Here is a 13,688-nt window from a genome sequence, read left to right as displayed (position 1 = left end):
GGGGGAACGGAAAGAAAACAAATAACGCTGTTAATTGTTAAATTGTTAATTGTTAAATTAACCCGCTGGTAGAGCGGGTCGCCCCTCGCAGGGACAGCGCCCAGCCCCCCCCCCAGGCGCTGAAGCACAGCGACCTGCGGGGTGACCTGAGCCCACCACCTGCACCAATGTCCACGCCGGCCGTGCTGTTCGCCCCCCTCAGGGAGGCGAGCTCCTGCTGCCACCGGCACCGAAACACTTAACACAGCTCTCAACAGAAGGAAGTAAAGAACAACAAACAGCCTTCAAGATGTTTTTTATTGTTGAATGGACAACTTTGCTACAATTCGTTTCCCCTTCTGAGGGCCTGTGGAGTCATTGCCGCCTCCCGTCCCCGTCCCCAGGGAGTATCGAGCTTGACTAAAGATGCCCCCGGCGCGGATGGCGGCAGAAAGCCAGTCAAAGTGTACAGTCTTTCCCTTTGTGAAATGAACAGGACAGTTCTCTGCAACACAGCTCCCCCTCCTCTGCCACCGTTGGCTTCCTCTGCCCAGCACCAGCTGCACGGAAGACGGTCTGGGGCAAAATTTTCAAAGCATGAACATCTTTTCGATAAACACAGGCACTTAGTCCCATGTCCACAAAGGCAGCAAGGCTCAAAGGCCACCCCCATTTCAAGAGGACAGCAGATGCCTCGAAGCCATTGTGGACCTGGGCCTTAAGAGCTTAATCTCATACAGCAGTTGATACAAATTAGGAGGCCTAGGCACTTCTGAAAATTTTACCTCAGTTAATCCTGGCCAGGGAAACCAAAGCCCTGAAGTTACTAGAATCTATTAAGGCAGAGTTCAAAATGGTTCTGTCCCACTTCTCCCCTAAAGTACAGTTTCTGTCTTTGTACCTTAGGGATAAAAACCAATCATTGCATTTGGAAGCACTTAAAGTGATTCTGAAATACTGACACCCTCGTGGCAGTGATGGTGGTCACGTTTGCTCATTGAGCACCGAGCAGGAAGGGACTCAGCCCTGACTGGACACGTGGATTACAGCAAAACATTGCAAAGTACAGTCAGTGAGGAAATGAGGTCCCTGTGGCAGATTTGCCAGTCTGACTTTAATCCATCCAAGGTGGAAAAGAATTCACACTTTAGCAAAAACACTAACCAGCACACCACTTCTGGATTCAGTCTGTATTTGGACAAAAGTCAACAAGAAAACGATGGACAGAACTTTCCTAATTCACACATCTCTGGATGAAGTTCAGCACCCTTGAGTTAGCAAAGGCAGAAGGTGAAAGAAGTTGCTAGAGAGCTGGATCCTGTGACCTGTGTGCAGAGCTCAGGTCAGTAGGAAGCCAGAATGCTCAGCAGGAAGAAGCCTCAGCTCTGCTTTGTTAATATTTGATAGTACAATGAAGATAATAAATGACTTTAAAAATAAGCTACATCGCAGCATGAGAATTCACAACAGCTTCTGCTGTTGAATGGCTGCCAAGAAGTGGGATGGTTTTGCTGTGAGCTGTGTGTGAATTAGTAAAGTTCCACTTCACAGACAGACAATTTAAAAAAAATAATTAAAAAAAAAAATCTAACTGTGCAAGTCTTGGAAGAGACAGAGTCGTATCCTCAGTTGGTGCAAAATAAGCAGAACTCCACTGATTTTTGTGCTACTTCACTGACCCCAGCTGTGAACCCTGATTCCTTGTAGAAACCTAGTAAACCAGTCAAGAGCTGCCTGCTGAAATGCATCCTTAACATACAAACATCACAAATGTGTAATTAAAGTGGAGCAGAGCTTCCCACTGTATGACCCCTACCAAAAATAAGAAGTGTGGCCCCAAACCTGCTCAGAGCAGGACTGACACATGGCAAGCAAGGTGCATTTTTAAGGAGTTACAGAATAAGACTGAAATTGGTACCCAAATAACCTTTTTTAAATAAACTGGCCCCAAATTATCCTCTAATATTTTAAGATAGCTCAATTTTTCCCAAGTGAATATAACTTTCAAAAACAACACTGATTAAAAAAGATGTTCAATGATACCTTAAAAAATACCCAGAATATCAAATTAATTCCAGTCCAGCATTATAATTAGTTAAGAATACCTCCTGAAAATTATAACCTCACAAAAAAAGTGGGTACTGAAGTTAAAAGCATCAGAAACATTATGTACTTGAAAATACCACCGATCTTTTAACATTTAAAAACAAATCAGAACATTCTTTGGAATCACCAAGTTATTAAAACTTGTGAGTTTCTCTACAGTCTCCACACTGTCTTTTCAAATGAGTCTGTGTACAGATTCAGTCTCTGAGCAGTTCAATATCCACTGTTGGAAAACAGAGTCTCTGACCAGCAGGAGGCTACATTAAACAGGAAAACATTGGCATTCTCTTTTTAGTACTGACTTCTGCCAAAAATAGAGACTTTCGAGCACAAGACAGCACGGCCCTGTTTTAGGAGATACTCAATTTCTCTTCTTTTCTAAAATGCATTGTACGTGTACTTCCAGTGCAAACTTTTTCAGCACTTGTGACAGGCGAGAAGGGGGAAGAAGAGACACTCCCCTCTGCTCTTCAGAGGAACCACCAGCCATAGCACGCTGACCTAGCAGCTCTCCTTACTGCTGAAACCAGCTCCCATTGCTGGCAGCTGGAAATAGCTTATTAAAGATTTCGTTTTTTAAGATAAACAGATTAACAGGTTAGCATGAAATCTGGCCGTGGCTATGGTTCTATGTGCATAAAGACTGGTTAGAGATGCTTTCCCCTTTCAGTATTGGTTGGTGTTCATTGAAAACAAGTCTGTGGCATTTCTCCACGTGTGTCATGAAATGTGAGAGATCTGTCTGACTCGGGTTTGTATTTCCTGTCGACACAAAGGGCAGGTCTCCAGTTGCAAGGCACACTCCATGCACAGGTCACTGAAGGAGAAGAAAAAGAGAGAGTCAGTTAAAGCCTGCACTTGCAGCATGAAGAACTAAACGACAACAGAATAATATACAAGCACTAAGCAGTTTAGTCAGCCTGCCAGAGACACACAGCCAAGTTAAGTATTTCAGTGTGGAGATTGAATATTGCAAGTCAGGTGTTGGGGATCTGTCTGCAGGCTTTGAGAGGAGCTCCTGCTGCTCAGCATCTCCCAGACCTGCAGCTGGTCAGGATCACACTTGCCTGGGTTCATTAATCTCAGCACTCACTCTGGTCCGGAGAGCAGCAGCCCCAGTGCCCTGCAGGAAGCTTCTCCACTTACTGACATACACATCAGGCACATCTCTTAACCTTCCAGTATTTAGACCCATGGCAAGACTCCTTCCATGAGTGCTCTAAAAACCCTAAGGAACTGGACTTAACTGGACTCATTTCCTGCTTGAAGATAGGAAAGTGCTATTATAGTATAACTCGTACTGCTGTCCCATTTTTAGCTTTCAGAGGATTTTGTGACTTGAGACAATCCATCTGTTGAACATTCAATGACTATTTGAGTATACTATGAATTTTCTGCTCTCCTCACAGCACCTCTACCAAGCACTAATCAGAAAAGCCTTTGACACCAGGGAATTAAGACTTGGTAGCTCAGGGGTAGCACACCTACACTGTAACCACAGTACTTCCCCAAACACACACAGAGTTAGGGATTACATCTGCCCAGGTCTAGGGTGAGGGGAATGGTGGGAATACTATGCTTAACCTCTACTTGTCACATCCTTAAAAAGAAGGGTAGGTTATTTCCTTTATGCTGGGGAGTCAATCAAGATAAGCTGAATGTCACACACATATTTTCCCATTTCTTTGGGTTTGGGTTGTTTTTAAGGTTTTACCTGTGTCCACACGGCCTGAGTTCTGTGTCTGCTACCTCATCACAGCAAAGTGTGCAGCAGTTCTCTCGGATGCTCACTTGCTTCAACAAAGCCAGGCGCCTGTGTCTGAGGACAGAGAGAGAGAGAAACCCCCCCAAATTAGTTTGAATCAAAGCAATAGATTCAAAACTATTCCAAGTATTGCATCAAGGCCAACAAAACACTTGCCTGTGCTACATCACACTGCTGATAAACATCAATCACTACTTCCCACCAAAAAAGGCTGAACACCCCCAGAGATGTGCAAAACACTCTTTGATTCCCTATTCTGATCTGTCAGGAAGGGACAAAGAGGAATAACAATTCTAGTTACCACAGCTGAATGCTTAAAAAAAAATTGTTCTTGTACAATTTAGGTACAAGGAGTACATTGCCGTGGGTACTTTTAGGACTTCAGAAAAAAAACCCCAAACAATAAACCTCACAAACCCATGTATCAAAAAAATTCAGAAACCTTACAATGCTCTAACACAGTTCAGAAGAATAAAAATTGAAAATAAAATCAACAGCCCAGTATGACAACAGCCACAAGGGAGAGTAAACAGATAAAAATCCCCCATTTGATGAAATAAGACATTTCACATTTTAGTTGCACTAAATTCAGCACAACTCAACATGAGTTTATGTTAAATCCTGTGATGGATAATTAGGGTCAACTCATACAGGCCCTTGCCTTATTTCCTATCACTTTTAAGATGATCAAAGCTATCTTTTTTAGGATTGGCTTATTGTTTCCAAGCAGTGCAGGCTGTAGGAGAGGGATGATCTTTGTTTACACAAAGAACAGCAGTGTCCAACCTTGAATGGAGCCTTTCAGTGCTATTGCATATTAAATAGTCTGTAACACAGGAGGCCAGGTTTTACCAGTCAGGCATCAACAGGAAACCAGTTTCCCCCAGTTTGTTTCTCATCTTTTGGCCCAGTCGTGCAGCAGCTCCCACAGGTAGTGTTTGAACACTGCAAGAGCAGTGCCAGGACAACATCAATAACAACCACATCTGATCAACAGAGAGAAACTGCACAGCCCCATCTAGCATGGGACACCACTGAGACAGAAGAACATTTAATCTGAAAAGGGGGACGAACAAAATTGTACCTAAGAGATCATCTGAAGGATTAAATCAGACTCTCACTTAAAGCACCTGCAGTCACAAGCAGGAGTAATTTACTCTGGCTGTATGTCAGCACAAAATGGGCTTGGGAGTTGCCTTTTGATTTTCTCTGTATAAATACAATATCCCAAACCTCCAACTTTACCATTCTGTGACTCCAATCCAGGAGTATTTGTTTTCTTTTCTTTCTAAACACTAAGATACTGAAGTCAAGTGCACTTGATTGAAAAGCTTGATAATCCAAAACCAGTCTCCAAGTTTCACTACCAGCCAGGGGTACCCCCTCCACCAGCCTTACTCCCACTTTAATTAGTTGCAACCTAAGATTATTTCAACCACATACATCAGCACCAGTCCAAGGGCCATCTTCAGACAGGAAATCCAGGGTACACCACATCCCAGATTACACTGTATACTGTTACTGTTTGTGTTCCAGGAAGTTATTTTATGACTAATAACTGAAACCAGACAAAACCCAGGCAATTTATTAGTTTTCATTCCTGCCAGAAATTTGTTACAGAAAAATGTACCCAAACCCGTTTCTATCTGGCTTGGTTTATATTTAGATGGGAAAACAGTTCTAAATTTGAATGACCTTTGTCAGTACTATCAGTCATAAGCAGGGAAATTTTGATCTGGATCAAAAAAGAAGGAAAAATTCAAAACTTATAATCATTCAGTACCTCCATGCTGCCAAATCACAAATCAGGTCAATTTTAAATACGACATTTTTTTAATTAAGACTATACCTCCTCAACTAAGCTATCCTTCTTAGATGGCAGGAGATACTTTTACTAAAAACAGCTTACTGTGTGGTACTAATTAATTTTAATTTAGCTTAATATTACAAAAAAAATATTTTAATTTCATGGATTTTGGTTGCACATCTCCTGCCCTACTCATGAGATTGCACTGGAGCCTGTTGTCTCATCCTTTGAGGAAAGGGACCCATGGAAGCATGACCCCATAAAAAATTAACTTTGCTTTGTACAACACAAGAAGAAGTGAAGCATTTTATTTCTCTGCATGCAAACAGACAAAACTAAACAGGAGGATTACCTGGGCAAAATGATTTTCTCTTCTGCTGTCAGAAAGGCATAATCATTGAAGGTACTAAACTTCATTGATGGTGGGTACTTGAAGGCTTTTGCCCCAAAGTTGAACTCACACTGCTGATAGGACATGAAACTAGCTGCAGCAAAAAAGCCAGACCTGCAACATGATGAACAGGTATTTTAGAACAACTTAAATAACAGTAGAGCTTTCCAGACATGTTACTACTATTACCATACAAAAATACACCCTGAGACAAAGAGACAAGTTCCTTCAATACCAGAGTTCTGCAGCTAACTGGGAGAACATCCAGTTTTGGCTGCACATACCTTGTTTGATTCTCAACTGGTGAATTTATCTGAGTTTCCTACTGACTCAGCCCATAAAGGCTGCCTATTCCACAACCAGGATTAGTCACACTTACACTAAGAGCAGATACATATAACTGAATTCCTACAACCTCCTTGCACTGATCAGCTCAGGTATCTCCTTCAGAAGTGGAAAAAAGTATTTTTCTTCCAAACAACTGCTGTTGGCAGAGCTGTGAGGAGCAGTACCAGTGCAAGGGACACCTCCACGGTCTCTGTTCCTTCAGGTTTATCTGAGCAGGCACAAAGTTGAGGAACTTGAAGCTCTTGTACATTTGTGAGGGACCTGTGCAGGAGGAGTCCAGGTCTGAGCTCTCTCAGCACAACACCCCCCCGTTCTTCCTTGCCTGTGCAGGATTATCTCAGGACAGCTGCCTTTTCTTCACAGCCACACAGACAGCTTGTAAAAACACAGCTATTGCTTCTTTCAAATTTATTTACTGAAGGGCCCAAGTTCAGTAATACCCTAAGTTCTAACAAGTACTTGAATATATAAATTACATGCTCAAAGAACACAGCACTGCAAGCTAAATAGACAAGATACTCTGCAACTCTTTAAACTGAACTACTCTTCGCCTCTTGGACACAGCAGGATTAATTTACAAAGTACTGTAATGTTTAATTAAGCTACACAGGAATCTGCTTTATCAAGTATTACACCAGCTTATGTTTTCAGAACTAAAAGGCTGAACTCCCCTGTGAGAGTTGGAGGAGGCAGCCATGTGTTAATTTGTACAGGAGTTTGCAAAACAAACCTAACACCTTTCTGTAAGGCTGCCAAGAGATGTCCTCCCCTGAATACTCAATGTGCTACTCCAGGAGCTGTCCCCAAGGAATGGCAATCAATCAATGTGCTCGTCAGCATTTACAGGACTGAGGCTTTTGCTTTTAAAAGATGAAAAATTCCTCAAGCACCAGAAAACTGCTCATCTTTGCTACAGCCTCATTCCACTCTAATGCTGTGCTAATTTGACAGTAGAAAACATCACGTTGAACCTACCTTTGGAAAGTCCAAAGTATTTATTTTGCACCCTGAAATCCACCTGTAAAATTATATCCTTCTTGCTTTCTAAGCAACTTTCAACTGGGAAACCTGCATAATGATGGCTTCAGGTAAGTAAATATGAATTTACATCTCAAATTAGAAACTCTTCATATAATTAAAACAATTATCCATAGAGGTCATGTCCTTCCAAATGAGCATATACTTACACAGCAGATGAAAATACTTGCTTCTCAGCAGGAAGCTGGTTTCCATTTAAATAGAAGATCATTTGCTTTTCTTGCAAGTCTAGTAGAAATCCTATTGTGTCTCCTTACATGCAAAACAAAGACAATTTAAAGATTTCACTTCTGTTAAATGCCAGTAGCTGAAACAGTTATTGTTTCAAGTATCACATATGTCACTATGAGTTGTCTCACTTAAAAGGAACTGTTTGCAAAAGCACAAAGGAAGAAACATTGATACAGAAATTTAAAAAAAAAAATCCAAGAGAAAATAGTAAAAAAATAAAGTATTTTAGTCTGCCAGAGCATTAACACTACACAGTTATAGAAGTATTGCAGAGTATTTGCCAAAGCCAGAAGAAAGCTGCACTCTGTCACTCTTTGGCTATTTTACCCCTGTTGGAAGATAGACTTTAGCAAGTGTGTGTTCTGGGGATAAATTTCCAATATGCTTGTGCTATTTATTTTTAAGAGGTGTTTTAATTTAGCCATCCTTGGGAGAAAATTCTAAAAGAAGAGAAGGCAGCACAGTTCACACAAGCATGGCATGCACAGGCTCCTACCAAGATTTCAAAGCTGAGATCAAGAACAGAACTTTGCTGTCCAAGTAGTTATCCAAGAATTTAAAGTAAGCAAGACAGTGCAACTCCTCCTTAAAAAAAAAAAAAAAAGTCTAATTGAGAAATCAGGGGTTTTTTCCCTTCTCTACAATAACTCTTTGAACCCAGAAAGGAAGATTTCAGCCTTGTTTTGTAGGGCCACAAACATCTGGAAAAAAAGTCTTATGACTAAAAATCTTATGATTAAATGTCCAGCCATGTTAATTGGTGCTGTGGTTTGTACTCTGCCTTTGAAAAGAAAAACTACTTAAGCAACAAGATTCTCTTTGCACAAACTGGGGAGCAAGACTCAGTGTCCACTTTGCACATTCAGACCACTTGTTAAAGACACACAATAATTCTTAAACCTTTAGGATCATCGGGATTAGGAACAGCTCTGTTCACACACACTAACAGACACCTGCAAAAGTACAAAAAAACCCCTGTGCAGAAATCCAGTTAGGATAAACAGAAGATGGGCTGAATACCTTCTTTCCAGCAGGGATGGGAATGTGGTTTACTTCTGGCATTGTACCAGATCAGCTGCCGGCAGCCGTCGTAGGCACAGGAGTATTCGTCATCCCCAATGCCATAACCTTCCTTTAGAGAGAGAGCAAAAACATTTCAGTCTGCAGCCTTTCCTCACACAGAACAGCTTATTTTTATTCACCTCAACCACTCATCTAAGAACAGGAAGGGTTTCTCCCACTTCCATCAGGGTAATGTATTTTTTTTTTTTCAAACTAGTTGTAGTTTCATTTTCACAGCAAAAAGGCATTTGTTGGGGTGAGGAGGAGGGGAGAAGTGGATATTGTTTCCAAAGTGTTTTCCATTCTCTGTGACCTCAAGTCACTCCTGCCTGTTAAAATATTTAATAATCAGAAGGCCAGTACCCAAATAGCCGTGTTAAATTTTTGCATCTTAAAAGGTCACCAGAGAATCATAACCACTCTCTTATCTTGAACTCCCAGTACCAAACTTGCAGTACCTTCCCCCACAAGATATCCACGTGCCACCAGAACCTACAGCACACAAAGAACAAACCCACAGCCCTTTCACTGAATTTATTGCATATTGTGTCCTCTTCAGTGCCAGCCTCCCTCAAACTGTGAAAACATTATCGAATGATAAGGTCCAAGGCAAAACACAGAATTAAGAGTTTCAGAGTGGGAGAAAAAAAAAAAAAATCTGTCATGTAGCAGAGCCCAAACATGAATCTCAAAAGCATTATGGAAGGTAAATAACTTCCTCATGCTCAGCATGATTTGTCTGGAGTGCAAATACCAGACAGCATCTGATTACACAAGCCTCCCATGTCCCAAATTAAAGCTAAGCCCAGCTAATGGGTGTTTAATGTCATATTTAGGACTAGTCTTTTTGTTACACACGCTGTAAATAAAGAGCATATGGCTTCTGAGGCCTGTGTTTGTGACATACCCAGGTGATATCCTTGTATTTCAGGGACACACACCTGATGAACTCAAATAACAGTTGCATTCAGCCACCAGCAAAACAGCTGCAGCAACAGAAAAATCATCCTGCTCAGAGATGCAACATCTCCCATTTTCATACCTTGTACAGGATGCACTCACAGAAAAATGGACATACACCAAGCTCCTTAACAGTAAGTGGGGGAAAAAAAAAATAAAATCTTTTAAGCCTCTTAGCAGTCTAAAGGCAGACACATGGCCTTTTATTTCCAACAGTTTCTGTTACACTCAGTGTCTACAGGGCCTGTACTCAGCACAGGTCTGCATTGTATTTTTGTTTGGTTGGGGTTTTTCTTTTCTGTGTGGTTTACTTTTTTTTTCATTTAAATTTAAATAACACTTCCATTCCATGCTAGAAATGTGGGACTGATCTTTGGATGTGATGCAGAGATAAATGCATCAGCTGAGGACAATGCCATTTAAATGAATAATTAGAAGAAATGGAGCAAGACCTCTGAACTCACAGGAATACTTAAATTAAGTGGTGAAAAAAGCTACTCTTCCATTCCTCTTGGGTTTCTCACCACTGGTGTTTAATTTCCTTGATGTATTTCTCTCCTACCCACCAGCATCCATATTTGCTCACATGTATGTATTTAGCCTATCTTCATATTAGCTTCTGCATTTGCCTCAGCTGTAGAATGACTTTTTCTATAATAATCAGAAATGAGCAGTTTTAACTGCTTACTCTACATTAAATATATAATTCTTCTTCTAAATTAAATTCCAAGTAGGGACAGAAAACCATAAAATTACAACAATAAAGAAGGGGCTATAGGTGCATTTTTTACTCAAGCTCAGCCAGTAGAAGAGTCAACTTAAAATCCCAGTGCTGTCTTTCCATTCTCAGCAGTAGGTGAGGCCAAACGTGACTTTTAGTCCTAAAATTCTAGCTTGCACTTCAGTGGTCATTTGGAAGGTTGATAATATGAAAAATTAACTCTAAGCTGAAGTAGACAAGTTTTTTGGGTAGTCATTGTTATGCTTTCTTACTGTTATAGAAATACTGAAGCAAATTATGCCACAGCATGCAAAGTCTGTAACACCCATACAGAGCTACCACGAAGATTTAAGAAGAAACAAGTCCTAGTTACATGATGATTGGCTATGTTTGGAATTCATGTGCACATGGCACATTTTGCTTTAATAGCAGCAAGTACATAATCTTAGAAGTAAATAGTAGGAAGAAGGATACTTAGAATTAAGAATAAGACACAAAGTTATCTGGATGAGAAGGACAGCAAAGAAAACTATAAAATATGGCAGTGTACTTGTTCTGTACTATCAGAATAAAGGCAAAGGGGTAGAGGGTTTAATCCTTTTGTAATCCTCATTTTTAATTTATAAGAAGCTTTCACATACCCAAACTGTACCATAGTGCTGCTCCCAGCAGACCAGATGATACCATGCCATCCCAGAGTCAATTTAAATAAGTTCTTTCCCTTATGAAAGTTAATTTAACAGGAAAGCATGTCAAAGAGGGCTGCTTGGTGACCTGTGTATGATGAACTGCTGGTTCCTACTGACTTACTGTTTACTTACCAAAACAGACAGTAACCACTGTTATCTAAAGAATTTCCAAGAAGAGACTAAGCCACAAGAAAAAAGTTCCCAGTAGCTTCCAGACAACAGCAAGCAAATAACAAGCTGTCACTGTTAGCAGCTCTGCAGGACTTGTGTGAACAGTGTCAGTCTGTAGCAATGACAACACAAATTTCTCTTGTGCCACCAAATTCAACAAAAACAGCATCATGGAGGTACAGAAAACTGAAGGACATAACCAAGCACTCAGTCACCACCACAGAATAACCAGAGCTGTTTTCACAGGGGTTGCAAGTAGAAAAATACTCATGTTACCTCACTGGCTCGATGACATTTCGTGTACTCACATGGTTGAGAAATTTGCTGTCTTTGGTAGCCCATCCTATTTGCATCACTCCCGAAGTGATGACTGTAACTTCATAGTACCAGACCCCGGAATCGACACAGAACGTGCACCTGACGCTCTCAAAGGACGAGGCGTCACATCGAGCCTACCAAAAACCAAACCAAACGTTCAGCTTCTGCAAAATGAGCACTCAAGAGAGCCTCTTTTCTCCCCCTGGGTCGAGTTTCTTGCATGTAAGAATACACCAACATAATTTTAGAGGCACTTCGGACAAAGTGACCTCTCTTTATAGCAGTAATTATCACAAAAACTAGTGAGTAGGCAAGACTGAAAATTGTTCGGCGGTTAAGCCACAGGAAAAAAAGAAAAGTGGGAGGTTGACAAAGTCAATTTAAAGACTAAGACAACCAAGACAGGAAGACTTAAATCACTGGTTTATTAGCTGACTTCTGATATGAAGGACAAGGAGCTGTTCAATGTTAAGTCATGAAAATTCATCTCTAAGTAGTCAAGCAAGTTTTTAGAAGGAGTTACAGAGGGGAAAAAAAAACCAAACCACGTGGCTGAGACAAAAATCTGATGCTCTTTTCAAGACTAAACAGGGTAAACAATAGAATTATACTTAGTGTAATTTTAATCAAAATGAGTGAGAAGCCAGCTGACTCAAGCATCTTCCTCATTTCTCTGAAGTTTTGGGGCACAGATACAGGCGTTACTTGATTTGAACATTTCTACAATTGAGATCAGTGTAGTGATGTCACAACCCTCCTGATGACAAAGCAAATTTCCTGTATAAAGCTGGCAGAGAACTTGGATTAATTCTAGAAAAAAAATCACTGGAGCAAGTGGCAAACAAAATAGTTGAAACCTGCCTTTTTCTTCAGACTTTTTCAAGTTGAAAACATGAAAGCAATATCCTACCTCTAATCCATGTGGTGAGATCTTCAGGTATTCACTGACATCATTACTGTTCAGCATAGCCCTAATGTTGGTCAAGTCAACCTTCTCATATGTAAACTGCCTGCCTTCTTTTAAAACTGCAAAATAAAACTAGTTTTAATCATTGCTGTAGCAAAACTTGATTTGAAGCATTTCACACAGTGACAATCAATCTCTCTACAATCCAGGTAATTTTTGGCATAACTGAATGAAGGATTAACATTTTGCCTGCGTGAAAACAGCTTCCAATGCACTGTTAAATATCCTGCATGACCTGTACCTCTGACTAGAGCTCCCACACTCTAATTGCTACTTTCAGGAAGCCCACAGGCAAATGGAAGGCAGCCAAGTTCACACCAAGGTGCCACTGCTTTAGGACTTACCATTGTATTTGTATATTCAGCTGGGCAGAGTTTTTCCTGATTCATCACAGTGGAAAAGATTTGGGGATGGGAAGAAGGGGGAAAATAAGGACTTAAAGTTTTGTATCCCCTCATTTCCAGGTAGGTGATGAACTTAAACTGAGCCAAAGCAGCTCTGTCTCCCTGCTTCCCCTTTCCACATGGAAGGATCAGAAGCATTTATTCCTGCCAGGTGTCAAACTGCTGACACACACATGTTAATTTACAAATCAAAGATCCTATCTTCACACATCCCAAACTTGCTACAACACTTATACAGACGTTTACTAAACACAACTGACACTGGCACATGAAGCCCAACAGACCTTTTATCCAAATTTATCTAAAAGGCATTAGAAACTACAGGGTTCTTAAGAGTTGCTGCACCCTTGAAATCACAACTAAACAAGCAAATTTGATGATAGCTATGTCTATTTTTTGAAAGACTAACAAAAGTGCTTTGTCAAACACTTTTCAGTTTTGATCACAAAACCGTATCTTCAACTTTAGAAAGCCTTTAAGGATTCTTCAAGCCTGTGCAACCACTGGGGTATGACCACAGCAGTGACAGCCACCAGGACCTGTCAGCAATCCAGCTGTTCCAGAGACAGAGCTGCACTACTGAGCCACTCAGCACATTTGCTGAAACGTGGGTTGCAGGAAATTGGTGCAAAGAAGAATTTTCACTGCAGCTCCAACTTGCAGAGTACACACCACTTCCTTCCAAAAACATTTTCCTTGCCAAAATTTCCTTTCCATGCAAATAGACTGGA

The 13,688-nt window shown here is 40.8% G+C and overlaps 1 protein-coding gene across 5 annotated transcripts in view; it reads right to left on the bottom strand.

Annotated features, from left to right (window-relative positions):
* Positions 1–279: 279 nt before the first annotated feature.
* The window catches only part of RSPRY1 (ring finger and SPRY domain containing 1), a 38,120-nt gene continuing 24,711 nt past the window's right edge, over positions 280–13,688 (bottom strand). For all 5 annotated transcript variants that reach the window (XM_027646582.1, XM_027646586.1, XM_027646585.1 and 2 more), the window contains 7 exons: positions 12,497–12,612; positions 11,577–11,720; positions 8,686–8,797; positions 7,584–7,686; positions 6,010–6,162; positions 3,800–3,904; positions 280–2,902 (listed from right to left, as the gene is read on the bottom strand). In XM_027646582.1, coding sequence (XP_027502383.1) covers positions 2,806–2,902; positions 3,800–3,904; positions 6,010–6,162; positions 7,584–7,686; positions 8,686–8,797; positions 11,577–11,720; positions 12,497–12,612 — 830 coding nt within the window. In that variant the 3' untranslated portion in view covers positions 280–2,805. The remainder of the gene's footprint in view (positions 2,903–3,799; positions 3,905–6,009; positions 6,163–7,583; positions 7,687–8,685; positions 8,798–11,576; positions 11,721–12,496; positions 12,613–13,688) is intronic.

The sequence above is a fragment of the Corapipo altera genome, unplaced genomic scaffold, assembly GCF_003945725.1.
Source record: "Corapipo altera isolate COAL_440 unplaced genomic scaffold, ASM394572v1 62, whole genome shotgun sequence".
NCBI lineage: Eukaryota > Metazoa > Chordata > Aves > Passeriformes > Pipridae > Corapipo > Corapipo altera.
The sequence above is the reverse complement of the archived record's forward strand: the minus strand, read 5'-3'. Positions and strand labels throughout refer to the sequence as shown.